Source organism: Myotis davidii, unplaced genomic scaffold, assembly GCF_000327345.1.
Source record: "Myotis davidii unplaced genomic scaffold, ASM32734v1 scaffold528, whole genome shotgun sequence".
NCBI classification, from domain to species: domain Eukaryota; kingdom Metazoa; phylum Chordata; class Mammalia; order Chiroptera; family Vespertilionidae; genus Myotis; species Myotis davidii.
The window spans coordinates 191,109-210,338 of record NW_006299388.1 but is presented as its reverse complement, the minus strand read 5'-3'; the positions used below and the strand labels follow the sequence as shown (position 1 = coordinate 210,338).

Here is a 19,230-nt window from a genome sequence, read left to right as displayed (position 1 = left end):
TTCTATCTCCTACTATTCTAATTTACATCCCTCTAAGTTTATAACTTCCTAACTCACATCTGCCAGCCTATACATATTCTCATTCAAAGCTTGCTTGTATTCTTAACTCCTTTTAAGTGGGTAAAGATAGGAAAATAGCCAAAAGCCTGCTTTATAATTAATGTTTTTCTCAAAAATATGTAATCTAAATTAAAGATAAATGCTTCATAAAGCAAAACCAACACTCAACCAATCAAAATTTCCAAAATGGAAAGTGGATTTATGTATTTCAGCCATCCCATTGATACAACTAAGTCAACAATTTAGCTCCTATTGTGTCCAGAAATATGTTGAAAATTAAAGATGCAAACCCAGAGGTAGAAGATGTGGTTATTATCCTCAGCAAACTAATAATCTAGATAAAGAGATAAGACTAATATACCTCAAGCACTTAACAAATAGTTGTAATAACTAGCCTAATTATCAGAATAATAGATTGTGTTTTATAGACTTTAAGTGCTATAAGTAATCAGAGAAAAGGGAAGGTATTATTGCTTGGGGTTGCCAATGAAGATTTCATGGGGGAAGTGGGTCTTGAAGAAAATGTAGAATTTGGATTAGCTGGACTGGGCTAGAGACTTGCGTTAGCATTTCTAAGTAAAAGAGAATTGCTTAACAAAGACCCCAAGGGAGAAATTAGTTGATTGTTTAAGAAAACGGAAAGCTTTGTTCTAAGGAGGAGTAGGAATTATAATCAGGTCATTATATTGAAACTAACTGATCAAAAGCCTCGAATTCCAAATTAAAAATTAAGAATTGTTTTTAAAAAATCCTTTTACCTTGATCTCTTAATCCTTTTAATTAATCAAGGTTTTATCTTGTTTAAATAGCTAAGATTTTCTTATATTAGTATTAGCTAACATTGAGTGTTTTAACACATGGTAAGCATTGTTCTAAGTGTTTTATATGTAATAATAACTAATTTTATCTTTACAACAACACTTTGTGGTTGATTATATTTTAATCCCCTTATTTTGCAAATGGGCGTGTAGAAAAAGTTAGGTACAACTGGCTCAAGTTGACATAAGTAAGTGACAGAGCATATACACACACACACACACACACACACACACACACACACTGAAAATATATCTTGAGATCTGGACAATTGAACTTGACATTTTATTGAAAGATCATTTTCTCAAACACTACTCACATTGCAACACTAATTTTCTTCATCTAGAATATATATTTTCTTTATGAAAGGTCTCTATAAGGAAACTTTGGGCTAGAAATTTTAAAAAGTAAATCCATTGTTTTTTGTCATTTGAAGTACTATTGATTTCATCTCTTGTAAAATCCTTATTTCATCAGTTTCTTTATTCCAACAGGGCTTCTCGTTGGGACTCTTGATTCAGTCTTAGACTCTACTGCTAAAGTAGCTCCATTTCGTATTCTACACCAGACACCAGATTCTCAAGTTTACCTGTCAATTGCATGTGGTAAGTATGAATTTTAAAGCATATACATCAACTAAATAAGGACATGAATAAATTGAATAACTATATTTATATTTCCTAGTTGTTTTGATTTAGAAAGTGTTAAATTTCTCAGATTCTACATTGAGAGAATAGGAAGACATCTAATTGTTTATTTAAGAAAGATTACAGATTATTACAGTTTGTAAAACGTTGATCAGACTCACTAGGGCATTCCAACATGGTGGCTGACAGGACCAGAGTGAGGGAGTGAGAGGGAGAGTGTGTGGTAGTGTGGAAGTGTGTGTGTGTGTGTGTGTGTGTGTGTGTGTGTGTGTGTGTGTAAGTCATGAAAGTCCATGAAAGACTGCATGGAAGTCTCAGGGTAGGGGGCCAGTAGTTCAAGCTCTTCTGGCCAAAGAGACCCTGCTACTGCCACAGCCACTCCCAGGGCATGGCTCTGGCTCAGAGACCATGCAAACTATAGCAACATGAAAAAGGAAATAGAAACCATGAACCAGGACCAGATAGAAGTGAAGAATAACATATCTGACATCAAGAACACACTGGAAGGAATTAAAAGTAGATTGGATGAAGCAGAGGATCAAATCAGCAAATTGGAAGATGAGGTAGAAATAAATATTCAATTAGAGCAGCAAATAGAAAAAAAAAACACAATTAAAAAGCAGAAAGATAGATGTGAAATGGAACAACAACATTATGTGAATACCAGAAGAGGAAGAAGGTGAACAAGAACCAGAGAACCTGTTTAAAGAAATAATGACAGAAAATTTCCCCAACCTGGTGAAGGAAAATGTCACACAAGTTCAGGAGGCACAGAGAGTCCCAATCACCATGAACCCAAAGAGACCCACATCTAGACATATCATAATTAAAATGGCCAACATTAAAGACAAGGAATCTTAAAGGCAGCAAGAAAGAGACAGAAAATTACCTACAAAGGATTTCCCATTAGAATGTCAGCTGACATCTCAATAGAAACACTTCAAGCCAGAAGGGAGGGGCATGAAGTATTCAAAGTAGTGAAAAGCAAGGGCCTAAATCCAAGACTACTGTATCAAGCAAAACTCTCATTTAAAATTGAAGGTGAAATAAAGAGCTTTCCAGACCAAAAAAAAAAAAAAAGAGGTTAAAGGAGTACATTACCACCAAACCAGTAATGCAAGAAATGTTAAAGGGACTGCTTGATGAAGAAGAGAGAGAGAATCATAGGCATAAAAAACATAAAAATGGCAATAAATCAATACCTATCAATAATAACCTTAAATGTTAATGGACTAAATGCTCCAGTCAAAATATATAGGGTAGCTGAATGGATAGGAAAGCATGACCCATATATATGCTGTCTACAAGAGACCTGCCTGAGAATGAAAATAAAGAATGGAATATATATACATACACACAAGTGGAAAGGGAAAAAAAGCTAGGGTAGCAATACTCATATCAGACAAAATAGACTCCAAAACAAAGGCCATAGCAAGAGACAAAGAAGGCCTCTACATAACATCAAAGGGAATGATTCCACAAGAAAATATAACACTTGTAAACATGTATGGACCTAATTTAGGAGCACCCAACTACATTAAAAACTTTTGATGGACTTTAAGGGAGAGGTTGACAGCAATACAGTCATAGTAGGGGACTTTAACACTCCACTGATATCACTGGATAGATCTTCCGGACAAAAAATCAACACGGAAACAGAGGCATTAAGTGACACACTAGATCAGATAGATCTAACTGAAATTTACAGAAGATTTCACCACAAAGCAACAGAATATACATTCTTCTCAAGCACACATGGAACATTCTCAAAGATAGACCATATGTTAGGACATAAAACAAATTCAAATTCAAAAAGATTGATATCATACCGAGCATCTTCTCGGATCACAATGGCATGAAGTTAAAAATCAACTACAATAAAAATAACCTCAAAACACTCAAATACATGGATGCTAAATAGCATGTTACTAAACAATTAATGGGTTACCAATGAGATCAAAGAAGAAATTAAAAACTTTCTGCAAGCAAATGAAAATGAACATAAAACCACACAAAACCTCTGGGACACGGTAAAAGCAATCCTAAGAGGAAAATTCATAGCATTATAGCAGTGGTTCTCAACCTTCCTAATGCCGCGACCCTTTAATACAGTTCCTCATGTTGTGGTGACCCCCAACCGTAAAATTATTTTCGTTGCTACTTCATAACTGTAATTTTGTTACTGTAAACAAAGGAAGGAAATAATAAACATCAGAGTGGAAATTAATGACATAGAGACTAAAATTCAGTACAAAAGATCAATGAATCTAAAAGATGGTTCTTTGAAAAGATAAACAAGATTGAAGAACCCCTAGGTAGACTCATCAAGAAACAGAGAGAACCCAAATAAATAAAATCAGAAATGAAAGAGGCAATATAACAATGGGCACCACAGGAAAAAAAAGAATTGTACTAGTAAGTATATACTATGAACAAGTATATGCCAAAAAACTGGACAACCTGGAAAATGGACAAATTTCTAGAAACATTCAATCTTCGAAAACTCAATCAGGAAGAATCGGAAAACCTTAATAGGCCAATAACAGCAAATGAAATTAAAGAAGTAATTTAAAAACTTTCAGCAAACAAAAGTCCTGGACTGGATGGAATTATAGTATAGTTTTACCAAACATTCAAAGAACTAGTACCTATCCTCCTCAAACTATTTCAAAAAAATCAAGAGGAAGGAATACTTCCAAGCTCTTTTTACAAAGCCAGGATTATCCTAATTCCAAAAACAGATAAAGACACTACAAAGAAAGAGAATTAAAGGCTAATATCCCTGATTAACACAGATGCTTAAATCCTCAGCAAAATATTAGTAAATTGGATCCAGCAATATATTAAAAAGATCATACATGCATGAACAAGTAGGATTTATTCCAGGGATGCATGGCTGGTACAATAATTGCAAATTTATAAATATGGTGTGCCACATAAACAAATTGAAAAACAAAAATCACATGGTCTTATCAGGAATGCAGAAACATCTTTCAATGAAATCCAGCACCCTTTTTTGATAAAAACTCTCAGTAAAGTGGGAATAAAGGGATCATATCTCAACATAATAAAGTCCATATATGACACACCTACAACCAACATAGTACTCAATGCAAAAAAATCTAAAAGCGTTTCCCTTTAGAACAGGAACAAGACAAGGATGTCTGCTTTCACCAATCTTAATCAACATAGTAAGTGGAAGTGCTTTGGAAGTCCTAGCTACAGCAATCAGACAATAAGAAGAGATAAAAGGCATCCACATTGGAAAGGAAAAAGTAAAACTGTGATTCACAGATGACATGATATTGTAAATAGATAGCCTTTAAGACACTACCAGGAAACTACTAGACTTAATAATAAATGAATTTGTCAAGGATCCAAATTCAACATCCAAATATTGGTGACATTTTTATACACTAATAATGAACTCTCAGAAAAAGAAACCCAAAAAAACCAATCCCTTTTATCATTGTAACAAAACAAATATAATATACCTAGGAATAAACTCAACCAAGGAAGGAAAAGATCTGTACTTGGGAAAACTATAGCACACTGAAAAATAGAAAGAGAGGAAGATACAAACAAATGGAAATGTTTACCATGTTCATGGATTGGATGAATTAACATCATTAAAACGTCTATACTACCTAAAGCAATCTATAGATTCAGTGCAAGCCCTATTACCAACGGCATACTTCACAGAACTAAAATTAATACTTCAAAAATTTATATGAAACCATAAAAGATCCCAAATAGCTGCTGCAATCTTAAGAAGAACGAAATTGGAGGGATCACAGTACCAGATACCAAACTATACTACAAGGCCATTATAACCAAAACAGCCTGCTACTGGGACAAGAACAGACATATAGACCAATGCATCAGAATGGAGACCCCCAAAATTTATCCACATCATTACGGTCAATATTTGACAAAGGAGGCAAGAACATACAATGAAGTAAAGACAGTCTCTTCAATAAATTCTTTTGGGAAATCTTGGCAGACACATACAAGAAGATGAAACTTAGACCACTAACTTACACCATCCTATATAATAAAAGTCTAATATGCAAATCAACCAAACTGTGGAATGACTGGTCGCTATGACATGCACTGACCACCAGGGGGCAGACGCTTAATTCAGGAGCTGCCTCCTGGTGGTTAGTGCACTCCCACAGTGGTCAGAGTGCCACTTAGCCAAAAGCTGGGCTCACAGCTGGCGGGTGCAGTGGCGGTGGGAGGAGCCTCTCCCGCCTCTGCGGCAGCACTAAGGATGTCTGAATGCTGCCTTAGGCCCGCTTCCCAGGGGAGTGGGCCTAAGCCATCAGTCAGACATCTCCCAAGGGCTCCTGGACTGCAAGGGCACAGGCTGGGCTGTGGAGACCCCCCCATCCAGTGCATGAATTTCATGCACCAGGCCTCTAGTACAGAATAATAAGCTCAAAATGGCTAAAAGACTTAAATGTAAGGCATGAGAACATAAAAATCTTAGAAGAAAACGTAGGCAGTAAAATCTCAGACATCTCGCGTAGCAGAATTTTTGCCAAAATATTTCCTAGGGCAAAAGTACAAAGGAAACAATAAACAAATGGGACTACATCAAAATAAAAATTTTCTGCACATCAAGAGAAACCACTATCAAAATGAAAAGGGAAGCTACTGTATGGGAGAACATATTTGCCAACAATACATCTGATAAGAGGTTAAAATCCAAAATATATAAAGTACTCATACAACTCAATAAAAGGAAGACAAACAATCCAATTAAAAAATGTGCAGAAGACCTGAATAGGCATTTCTCCAAAAGAGGACATACAAATGGCCAAGAGACATATGAAAAAATGTTCAAAGTCCCTAATCAGAGAAATGCACATTAAAATCACAATGTGGTATCACCTCCCAGCTGTCAGAATAACTATCATAAAAAAAATCAACAAACAACAAGTGCTGGCAAGGATGTGGAGAAAAGGGAACACTAGTTCACTGCTGGTGGAAATTCAAATTGGTGCAGCCACTATGGAAAACAGTATGGAGTTTCCTCAGAAATTAAAAATGGAACTTCTGTTTGATCCAGTGATCCCAATTCTGGGAATATATCCTAAAAATCCTCAAATACCAATCATAAAGAATATATGCACCCCTTTATTTATAGAGGCATTATTTACAATAGCTAAGATTTGGGAACAGCCCAAGTGGCCATCAGTAGATGAATGGATAAAAAAGCTGTGGGACATTTACACAATGGAATACTATGCAACTGTAAGAAAGAGGATCTCTTACCCTTTGGGACAGCATGGATGGACCTGAAGACTATTATGCTAAGTGAAATATGCCAATCTGAGAAGGACAAATACCACATGATCTCACTTATTTGTGGAATCTAATGAACAAAATGAATTGATCAACAAAATGAGGCCTGGAGCATTCAAGCATGGAACAGAGTGATATACCTCAGTGTGGGGGTGGGAGATGCGAAGAGATAATCCAAATAACTTACATACTTACTAGAGGCCTGATGTACGAAATTCATGCAAGAGTAGGCCTTCCTTCCCCCGGCTGCCAGCACCAACTTCTCTCTAGCACCCAGGACCCGGGCTTGCCTCGTAGCCCCGGCTTCATCCAGAAGATCGTCTGGAAGGTCATCTGGTCTAATTAGCATATTACACTTTTATTATAGATATGCATAGCCCTTGGACATGGGCGATAGGATGGTGAAGACCTGGGGGATGGGTAGGGGCTGGGAGGAGGGGGGTAAGGGGGAAGAAAATGAAGACATCTAATACTATACTATCAATAATAAAAATATGTATATTTAAAAAATAAAACTATAACCCTTAATAGATTAAGAAAATACAGGAAGAAAATGTTAGAACTTTTATCTTGTACTTTAATTATTTTGTTTCTGTGTATGGTTTATAATGTATATAAAATATTAATGTCATAGGACATGTTATATAATAAACAAAAATATGTGTAAAAAATAAAAATAAAACATTGATCAGTTGAGGGACCTGAAACATGTGTTCCATTAGTGCTAATTTTGAATAGATTTTGGTCATTGCTACTGCTATATAACTCCTTTCTTCAACTTATTCCTCCTGATTCACCCAACTGTAGGGAAGGTAAGAACTTCCCCATAAAATACTGTTTCATCTGTAATAACTCAGATGAGGAGAATCAAGCCCAAAACTTCAAAGTCATTCCCTAAGAAAGGATAAGTCTGAAAAATTGAATCTTTTTTAATTGCACACCTACGTTCTCACAAAAGGCATCATATCCTTGAAGTACTTGAAATATGAAAGGATATCTTTCAGGTAATGCTACATATTAATTCTCCTGGAGTGGTTTAGATTCCTCCTAATAAAGCAACTCAAAATCTTAAAAAACACCATGACACTATGTTACTTTTTTATGATGCTATTATAATGTTGCTCTAAATTAGAATCCCAGATTTTTAGCTTTTTGTATGCTGAAATACTGTCTTTTCTCTTTCTCTTTCTTTTCTCCACTTCTGTTACCAAGTAGATACACTTTTCAAAAAAAAAATTCATGTGACTTTTGGATAGTTCATATGCATCAGCATATAGCTACAGCATACAATTAATTTTTAAAGATGTGTGGCTTGTGCAGCCGGCATGGCTCAGTGATTGAGCGTTGACCTATGAGCCAGGAGGTCACAGTTTGATTCTTGGTCAGGGCACATACCTATGTTCGAGTTCAATCCCTGTGCAGGTGTGTGCAGGAGGCAACTGATCAATGATTCATCATTGATGTTTCTCTCCCTTCCTCTCTGAAATCAATAAAAAAATTTTTAAAGAAAAGATTTGTGGCTTGTTTTTTACATCTCCCTCTAAATTTCCCTTAGTGTAGGAGGCAAGCATTTTCTCCTGGATCTCTTAAATTGAACGTCATTTAAACTAAATGAAGAAGACACTACACCTGCTGATATTATGAGATGTCTGTAACCTCAACTCTAAACTTGGTTGGTCAAAATTATATAGAAAAAATGTCCTTTCATTGCACTGATGCAGAAATATAGTAGTTACCTACTAATGAAGCTTCCTTATAATTATAGGACCAAAATAAAGGCCTTAAAATTTTCCCATAAATTTTATTTGTGGTTCATTAAAGGAAGTTATTGCACTTGGTATGGTGACTTTAACAGCATGAATATGATTCTAACTGAATTGTAGGAAATAGGCAACTTTGCAGTTTCAATACATTTTTAAGTGTCACTCTATATATATTATAAGATATACTAGGAAGTCAAGGTATTTCTTTTGATTGAAATTTGTATAATCTACAATGCTTGGAAGATCTTAAAGATATGCAGAGATTGATATTGCAGTGTTCTCCAGGCCAAAGCAACCCAGATTTAATTTATTTAAGTTAACCTCCAAAAAGCCACCTAACCCTGATTCAGCAGGTACCATGGATTTAATCTTGCTACAGGGTTTCTAAACTCTTCCAGGAAATTTTGACAGGCCTTTTAATTTAAGGGTGGCTCTGAGCAAAGGCTTCACACCTTCTGAAATAAGTTGAATTGCCACAGTTGAAATCTATATTCATACAGTGTGTTTAGGGTTGTCATGTGCACGCTGTTTTCAGCAACACAGATTATAGGCACAGTACTATTATTTGAAGACCAAGAATTAAGTTATGTATATTTATATTCTGATACTCTAGCTATTCTCTTAAAAGATACTGGTTATTGTAGGCACCAGTTACTGGCTCTTGTTTTTAGAATTTTATCTTTCCTCATGAATTATATTTACTTTTCTCCCCTTTCATTAAATATTTTATTTTTATTTATAATGAAAACTAGAGGCCTGATGCATGAAATTCGTGCAAGAGTAGGCCTTCCTTCCCCCAGCTGCCGGCACCGGCTTCCCTCTGGCACCTGGGACCTGGGCTTCCCTTGCAGCCCCAGCTTCATCTGGAAGGATGTCTGGTCTAATTAGCATATTATGCTTTTATTATAGTGTTCATGCCCACATGTAGAGATGAAGTAGAGAATAAATTTAATTCATTTATTTTTATGAATATCATTTCTGAAAAGCGCATATATAATTTTATTTTTTTTAACTAAGCTTGTAAATATTGAGCAGTTTTGTTGTGGAGTTTTTCTTGTGTCTTTTATTCTTTTTCATTATTAATCAGGAGCCAACAGAGAAGAAATAATGAAGCATTGGGATTGGTTGGAACAAAATATCATGAAGACTTTATCTGTGTTTGACTCAAGTGAAGATATTACTAATTTTGTACAAGGAAAGATAAGAGTAAGTGGCCTGGGTACAGTTTGTAGATGAAATACAAAAATCTTGACCCTCTTATTGAAGTATTAAAAGCTGCATAGAAGGTCAATGTTTTATTGGCACCTTTTAGGATTGGCAGAAGCACACATATGAATGTCAGAATCAGTGCTAAAGAAAAATTGCAAAGTCAGTGGTTAGTTTTTGGTGCCCTTGTGAGTGCTCTTAGGGATATTTTCATTTTAATATCTCTGGAGTTTGGAGTTTGAGTGAACACTTCACTCAAAACAATATTTAGCATCTGTATTTGTGGTAGTTCTTTGTGAGGCATTAGAAAAAACCTAATGACAAAATTAAAGAAAATCTCATCTCTGTCCTAAGTATGTAATATGCATACATATACATATGATATATGTACCCGTGTAGATATACACAGTTGTATTCAATGAACTGTTTAAATATATGAAATAAATTTTTGTTGATAAGCAATGATTAATTTTCAGAAAATATTTTGTCTCCCTTAGGGATTAATTGCTGAAGAGGGAAAACATTCTTTTGCAAAAGAAGATGACCCTGAGAAATTTCGAGAAACTCTCTTGAAATTTGAAAAATGTTTTGGTTTGCCAGAGCAGGAGAAATTAGTGACGTATTACTCATGCAGTTATTGGAAAGGACGGGTTCCTTGTCAGGGCTGGCTCTATCTTAGCACCAACTTCCTGAGCTTCTATTCTTTTTTGTTGGGATCAGAAAGTAAGTGGTTTCTATTGCTTACCATGACTTTGAACTTTCTGACTGACTTATCAACTCTGTAGTGGTATTAGATTGTATATAAAGTACTAGGATTGATATTAAGGGTAATTCAACTGTACATTAAAAGTTCAGTTGATCTAGCCCTGGCCGGTGTGGCTCAGTTGGTTGGAGCATTATCCAATGCAACTGAAAGGTTTCTGGTTCGATTCCCAGTCAGGACACATTCCTATGTGGGGGTTTAATCTCTAGTGAGGGTGTTTGTGGGAGGCAACTGATCAATGATCTCTCTCTCTCTCTCTCTCTCTCTCTCTCTCTTTCTCTCTCTCTTCCCCATCACTTTCCCCTTCTCCCTCTTTCTTTCTCTCTCCCTCCCCCTCTCTCTAAAAATAAAGCAAGTTTACTTCATCTAGAGAAAGAATTCTTTTAAGGCTGGTTATTTAACGTAGGAACCATAAGAAATATGTATAGAATGTTTTGCATAATGCCTTTCATATTGTGGGAAGTGAATGAATATGAAATGATGGTGATCTAGCATATAACTCCTTTTCTTCAATTGTTCTAAACTACCTACTTTCCTCAATCTATGCTTTAATCCTTGTTTTAAACATACAATATAAATATAGTAGCCATAGTACCACTATGTAATTATGTAAAGTAACAGAATAATTTATATCTATTCTTAGACTCCCCAATTATTATGTTTATGGTTATGTTTTAAAAATTATAACTAATGTTGGATTCAAAGATTCCAGTTGTTCATATCATTTTTCAAGTATGTTACTTTTCTTTTGAAAGACCTGATTGATAAACATTAATCAACATTTACAAATTTAATCTGATCTACTTATAACTCTTGTTTACAGTAAAACTCATTATCTCCTGGGATGCTGTATCAAAACTTGAAAAGACTTCAAATGTCATACTGACAGAGAGTATTCATGTGTGTTCTCAAGGGGATAGCCACTACTTTTCCATGTTTTTGCATATTAACCAAACATACCTTCTTATGGAACAGCTAGCCAACTATGCTGTAAAGAGACTTTTTGATAAGGAAACATTTGATAATGACCCAATTCTTGATGATCCTCGACAAATCACCAAAAGGTATTCAAACCTTAATTAATACTTACTTTTAAAATATTGTTTGACCAAAGAATGGTAGCATTGATTAGCATTAAAAGTTAACCATTCTGTATTATGTGATGTGCTTTTGGGGGGGGGGGGTGATTATTGATATTATTTATTTATATGCATTTCACAAATAGTGTTCTCGTCATGAAATTTAGCCCTAAGAAGCAATTGAAGTTAGGTTTGAAAATTATCTCTTGAGATCCCAGTAGGATTTGCCATGGAGTGCTTTTAGAAATGTAGAGATTTATATGTGCAAGGTTAATCTAACTCTAAATTTCTGTATGAGTAGTCTAATTTTAGGTCTGAAATTATTAAGTGTATTTATTTTAAAATAATTTATAAAGAGCATTGTTTTTTGTTTTGTTGTTTTATGTTTTTAAATATTTTTTATTGATTTTAGAAAAAAAGGGAAAAGGAGAGAGAGATAGAAACATCAATGATGAGAGAGAATCATTGATCGGCTGCCTCCTGCACACCCCACACAGGGGATTGAGCCCCCAACCCAGGTGTGTGCCCTTGATCAGAATCCAACCTAGGACCCTTCAGTCCCCAGGCCGGCCTTCTATCCACTGAGCCAAACTGGCTAGGGCAAGGGCATTGTTTTTTTATGAAGAGGCAAGTTTGTGGAGTCAGTGGAGAAAATAGTGTTTAAAAGGAGAGTACAGGAACTCTTGGACAAGTCATCATCACTCAGGACTTCTGTATTTTCAGAGAGCACTTATAAGGAATGAGCAACATATTATGTGAAAGCACTTTGTAAAATATAAAGTACTAGATAAATATTAATAATTAGTTTCTGCATCAGAAGTATATGTCTGAAAGCTGTTTGCCTCTATATGTTTTTAGTTTGCTATCACATATTCTACAATTTGCTTCCCCTCCTTAAAATAATGTATCATGGACTTCTTTTCAATGATATAAATAAACCTCATCCTTTTAAATAATAACGAAATAACCCATTGAATTACAATTTGAGTTAAAATTAATGTGGTTTTCCGTTCATATTTATCAAAATTATTTTGAAAGACATGAAGTATCTCATATTTAAATAGTATATGCTGGAATGATGAATTTAGTTTTAATTTTGTTGGCTCTGAGTTAGAACTTGCATAATTTACTTACTACCCCAGATGGCATAGCTGCTTAACTTGAGTGTTTAGTGCCACTAGAAAATTGTTCTATTTTAAGCAATTGTTTTTTTATTTATATATGTATGTATAAGTTAACAACTAATCTGTATTTATTGACACCTATATGGTGCCTAATACTGTGCAAACAGTATTATTTTATCTTGCTTCTAATTTGGACTTTTTAAAATATTATTATCTTTTATGTACTATTTATCTTTTATGCAAAATTTTAGTTTTAATATTACTTTTTATGCATTAACTTTCTCTCTAAATTTGGATGCCATAAATTTTCATTATTTTATTTTGTTTGAACTGGGTAACTTATGATTTTCTGATAACCAGATTATAACGATTACTGTCTACTGAGATTAGTTTTAGCCATAATCAATAATATGACAATATGGTAGTATAATAATAACAACCTTCCAGCAAATCACTCCTTAGCAGATGGTTTGAAGACCTATATTATCTCTAATTTTTGTGCATTCTAATCCACTAATTTAAAAAATTGGAAAAGAGAACAAACAAAATGAATCTGTTAGGAATCAGTAGTTTCTTCCATTTCATAATTTGTTGAAGAATATAGCATGTAGTGTTTAAACTTTCTGCTTTACATTGCATTTGGATTAATCAGTATAAACATATGTACCCTTTAGAAGTCATTACTCAAGTCCCCCCTTTTTTTTTCCTACAGAGGTCTAGAAGATCGAGCCCACAGTGAGCAGTTTAATGCTTTTTTTAGGCTGCCCAAAGAAGAGACTTTGAAAGAAGTACATGAATGTTTTTTATGGGTGCCATTCAGCCACTTCAATGCTCATGGCAAAATGTGCATCTCAGAGAACTATATCTGCTTTGCTAGCCAGGATGGCAATCTATGCAGTGTAATCATTCCATTTCGAGAGGTAATGTAAATTTGGTTGCGTACCAGTTTTTAGTTTGAAGATATTAACATTCAAAGAGGAAAATTTCCTTTAATTCTAAAAATTATTAAAAACTCCTTATGCCACTTTATTTAAGTAATTTTTAGATAATAATTTTTAAGTCCAGCATTATTCTTTAGGATAAGAGTACTAAGAGTCTTACAGCTCTTGTTGAAAATGAAAAAAGTTACATAAAAATTTGGAAACAAGGTAAGGGTTTAGGATGACTCAAAATGGAACATGATTAGACAGACATATATGACATGAACACCAAAACTTAGATATTTGATATGCACAGTCAAAAAAGATAGAATTGATAGCTTTTGTGTAAGTCAAAAATAGTCAGCATTTTACCACTAAATTGTGTTGTCATTTTTAAAGACTACATGTTAGTTAAGACTTTCCCTTGAGAAGTTAAATAACTTGCACCTATATCAGTGGTACAACTAGTACATAAAGTCTATTTCTTTTTTTTAGGATAATAAGAAATTTTATTATTTCCTTTTTAAATTTTTTTCAATTATAATTGACATTCAATTTTATATTAGCTTTAGGTGTACAGCATGGTGGTTAGATATTTACACCCCCCAATAAGTCTAGTACTCCCTGACAACATACATAGTTATTACAATACTAGTGATCCGGTGCACGGATTCATGCACATTGAAAGGAAATTAATTAGAAAGTGGCTGGTGGGGCAGGACTGGGCGAGATGGGCCAGACACATCCTGGAGCCAACCTCCTGTGGTCCCTACCTGGCATCTGCAGAGTGAGTGGAGTCCCTTTGGCAGGTGGGGTCCCTCGGCCTGGCCTGTGGGGATCTGGCTGAAACCAGTTCTCCAACATCCGCTGAGGGGTCCTGGAGTGCAAGAGGGCACTCTGCAAAGTTGCTGTAGTACAGAGTGTGGAATGCAAATGCAAGTGTGCAGTAAACCAGATTCAGGGCTGACAGTGCCCCAGCAATAACATAACCCACAGCCAAAGGTGGATTTGCATGGCCCTGCGAGGAATCAGGCTCCCTCTTCTCTGGTTTTGAGGTGTGTGACCTGAGAACCACCGCTGCCAAGTCATTGCTGCTCAGCAGCTCCTGCATTAAGCATCTTCCCCCTGGTGGTCAGTGCGTGTCATAGCAACCAGTCAGACGGTCGGACAATTAGCATATTAGCCTTTTATATATAGACTACAGTACAGGCCTGTGCACAGAATTTGTGCATGGGAGGGGGTGTCCCTCAGCCTGGCCTGCACCCTCTCAAAATCTGGGACCCCCTCGAGGGATGTCTGACTGGCAGTCGGACATCCTTCTCAAAATCCGGGACCACTGGCCTCTAACTACACGTCTGCCTGCCTGATCGTCCCTAAGTGTGGGGGGGGGTACCCTCAGCCCAACCTGCACCCTCTCCAATCCGGGATCCCTAGGATCGGGCCTAAACTGGCAGTTGGACATCCTTCTCACAATCCAGGACCACTGGCTCCTAACCACTCACCTCTCTGCCTGCCTGATAGCCCCTAACCACTCTGCTGCCTCCTTGATCACTCCTAATTGCTCACCTGCCTGTCCGATCACCCCTAACACCTCTGCCTGCCTGATAACCCCTAACCACTTTGCCTTCCTCTGTGATTGCCCCTAACCACTCTGCGTGCCTCCCTGATCACCCCTAACTGCTCGTCCATCTGCCTGATTGCCCTAACCGCTTGCTGGGGGCTGCCGACCAGGGTGAGGCACCATGGTCCATGGCAGCCGTGGGCAAACTACGGCCCGCGGGCCGGACCCGGCCCGTTTGAAATGAATAAAACTAAAAAAAAAAAAAAAGACCGTACCCTTTTATGTAATGGTGTTTACTTTGCATTTATATTAGTTCACACAAACACTCCATCCATGCTTTTGTTCCGGCCCTCCGGTACAGTTTAAGAACCCATTGTGGCCCTCGAGTCAAAAAGTTTGCCCACCCCTGGTCCATGGTCATTCTGGTCTCTGATCGTTCTGGTCATTCTGCCATTTTGGTCCTGGGCTTTTATTATGTAGGATTAATGACTATATTCCTTATGCTATACTTTACATCCCCATGATTATTTTGTAACTGCCAATTTGTACTTCTTAATCGCTTCACCAGCTCCCCAAACCTCTTCTCATCAGATAACCATTAATTTGTTCTCTGTATCCATGAGCTTCTTTCTTTTTTTTAATTTGCTTTATTTTTCTGCTGAATTAAGTACTCTCTCCTAGTTAAGTTAGATTTTTTTAAAAATGTGTTCTAAACATTAGCACAGGGAGCAACACCTTACCAATAACCAAATAATAAAACAAACTAGGTCCCAGTGGTTATGGCTACATCTAAGTTGTTGTGATGATCAGGAACTCTTTTATTTGTTTGCGTTAGTTTTTAGTTCTTGATTATATCTCCAAATACGAAAGAGCTGAGAGGCTCCTGCTGCCCCAACAAAGAAATTAACAGCAAACTCCGGTTTTTTGGAATAATTACAAGTATCTTGACCAAATAAGCCCTGTAACCATCAAAACAGCAGACTGAGCTGTACTGAGATTTTCTGCAGGTCAAGCCATGTCAGCCAATCCAGCACACACCACCCCCAATTCATAATTGGAGCCCAGAAAAAAACTGTTCTTGGACCTGCCAGATAGTTGTACAGTGGCCTCAATTTCTCAGGCAACATGAGCTCCACTTTATCAAGGACCCGGTGGTAAGTGGCCCACAGGCCACAGACACTGGTGGCTGATATCTCTGTGGATGAGGGATCGTGGCCAGCAGGACGAGTATGATCACATACTCGTCCCTGGCTGACAATGAAGGGCAGCTTGTCACTTCCCCTGCCTCGGCCTCACATCCTCCTCTCCCCTGGGGTGCCCACCCCACCGCTGTTCAGCTTGTCCCCCCTGCGAATCACCCTGGAGCTGGTCCAGGAGAAGACCAAGGAGGCCTGTATCTATGAGTTTTTCTTTTTTGTTTGTTCACTGATTTTATTTTTTAGATTCCACATATAAGTGAAATCATATGGTATTTGTCTTTTTCTATCTGACTTATTTCACTTAACCTAATACCTGCTAAGTACATCATGCTGTCACAAATGGTAAGATTTTATTCTTCTTTATGGCTGACTAATATTCCATTGTATATAAGTACCATGACTTCTGTATCCAGTCGTCTATTGATGGACACTTAAGTTGTTTTCATATCGTGGCCATTGTAAATAATGTCACATTGAATAGGGGATGCATATATTTTTTTTGGATTTCTTGGGATAAATAACAAGATGGTGGAATGGTAGTTGTGTTTTTAATTTTTTGAGGAACATGCATACTGTTTTCCATAGTGGCAGCACAAATTTTCAATTTCACCAACAGTGCACAAGGATTCTTTTTTCTCCACATCCTCTCCAATGCTTGTTTGTTGAATTTTTGATAATAGCTATTTAGGTAGGTGTGAGGTGAGATCTCATTGTGGTTTTTCAAAGTTTATTATTTAGTAAGTCATACCAGGAACCTAAACTTTAGCCACAAAGGAGTTAGCTAAACACATTTTGCCTGGAAGTGTAAGCATCAAGGGAGAATGTGATTCATTTATAATATGTTTTTAATCCCCAGGTCTTAGCTATAGATAAGACACATGATTCCAGCAAATCTGTCATCATTAGCATCAAAGGAAAAACAGCTTTTCGCTTCAGTGAAGTTATAGACTTTGAACAACTGGTGGCAAAACTCAGGCTCAAGTGTGGGACAACTTCAAATCAATATCACGATATTAGCACAGAGGTAATTATATAGCAATCAAATAATTTTGAAAAAAATGTTATGTGTTTTGTGTGGTCCATTATTTCAAATGTAATTCATAGTGACTTTCCTATTCATTCTTATATTTAATTTTTAAAAGACTAATACAAAAGAAATTATATTCTCTAAGACCCATTATAAAGCAGAATTGAGAATTAGGAATGTATCCGTTTTAGGAACTCATAAACAATTTATTTTTCATTTTATTTAATATTTGTTAATCCTCACATGAGGATATTTTTTTCCTATTGATTTTTAGAGAGAGTGGAAGGGAGGGGGAGAGACAGAGAGAGAAACATGGATGTGAGAGAGACACTATTGGTTGCAACCGGGACCTGGATCTAGCCCACAACCAAGGCATGTGCCCTTGACAAGAATCAAACCCGTGACCCTTCAGTCTGCAGGCGGTGCTCTAACCACTGAACTCCCGCCTAAGGCAAAAAAAAATTTGGAAGGGATGGGGAGAGACAGAGAGAGAGAGAAACATCGATATGAGAGACACATCAATTGGTTGCCTCCCACAATTACCCGACCAATGCTAGGGATCAAGCTTGTAACCGAGGTATATGCCCTTGACTGAAATCGAACCTGTGATGTTCTAACCACTGAGCATCAGCTAGGGCCCTATGATTATTTTGTAACTACCAATTTAGACTTATTTTTTAAAATACCTTTTTATTGATTTCAGAGAGAAAGGGAGAGGGAGAGAGAGATAGAAACATCAATGATGAGAAAGAATCATAGACTGGTTGCCTCCTGCCCACCCTCCATTGGGGATAAGCCCACAACCCTAGTCATGTGCCCTGACCAGGAATCGAACCGTGACTTCCCGGTTCATAGGTGATGCTCAACCACTGAGCAGCACTGGCTGGGCCCAATTTGTACTTCTTGATCTTTTCACCTGGCACCATACATAGTTATTACAATATTATTGACTATATTCTCTATGCTGTATTTTATATCCCCATAATTATTTTGTAACTATCAATTTGTACTTCGTAATCTCTTCATCTTTTTCAATTTTGTTTTCTCTTTCTTTAGATTTCACATATAAGTGAAATCATGTGGTATTTTTCTTTCCCTGAAGGACTTATTTCACTTATCATAATACCCTCTAGGTCCATCGATGCTGTTGCAAATTGTAAGATTTCATTCATTTTTATGGCCAAGTAATATTCCATTGTGTGTATGTGTGTGTGTATGTAAATTAAAAATAAAGAGAGATCCAAAATGGCAGTGGATTAGTTGGAAGCTACACTAACTACATTTTTTAAATTTTTAAAATTGATTTTTAGAGAAAGTGGAAGAGAGAGATAGAGAAACAGATAGAAACATCAATGATGAGAAAGAATCATAGACTGGTTGCCTCCTGCACACCCTCCATTGGGGATAAGCCCACAACCCTAGTCATGTGCCCTGACCAGGAATCGAACCGTGACTTCCCGGTTCATAGGTGATGCTCAACCACTGAGCAACACTGGCTGGGCCCAATTTGTACTTCTTGATCTTTTCACCTGGCACCATACATAGTTATTACAATATTATTGACTATATTCTCTATGCTGTATTTTATATCCCCATAATTATTTTGTAACTATCAATTTGTACTTCGTAATCTCTTCATCTTTTTCAATTTTGTTTTCTCTTTCTTTAGATTTCACATATAAGTGAAATCATGGTATTTTTCTATTTTTCTGTCTGACATTTTTCATGTAACATAATATCTTCTAGGTCTATCAA

At 36.5% G+C, this 19,230-nt stretch overlaps 1 protein-coding gene and 1 pseudogene across 2 annotated transcripts in view; one reads left to right on the top strand and one right to left on the bottom strand.

The window, feature by feature from the left end:
• Nucleotides 1–19,230, top strand: part of TBC1D8B (TBC1 domain family member 8B) — a 65,950-nt gene that overhangs the window by 11,297 nt on the left and 35,423 nt on the right. For both annotated transcript variants that reach the window (XM_006774836.2, XM_015571203.1), the window contains exons 2-7: nucleotides 1,371–1,481; nucleotides 9,684–9,802; nucleotides 10,300–10,525; nucleotides 11,389–11,629; nucleotides 13,481–13,688; nucleotides 17,305–17,472. In XM_006774836.2, the coding sequence (XP_006774899.1) occupies nucleotides 1,371–1,481; nucleotides 9,684–9,802; nucleotides 10,300–10,525; nucleotides 11,389–11,629; nucleotides 13,481–13,688; nucleotides 17,305–17,472 (1,073 nt within the window). The remainder of the gene's footprint in view (nucleotides 1–1,370; nucleotides 1,482–9,683; nucleotides 9,803–10,299; nucleotides 10,526–11,388; nucleotides 11,630–13,480; nucleotides 13,689–17,304; nucleotides 17,473–19,230) is intronic.
• Nucleotides 16,008–16,777, bottom strand: LOC102767546 (annotated as a pseudogene).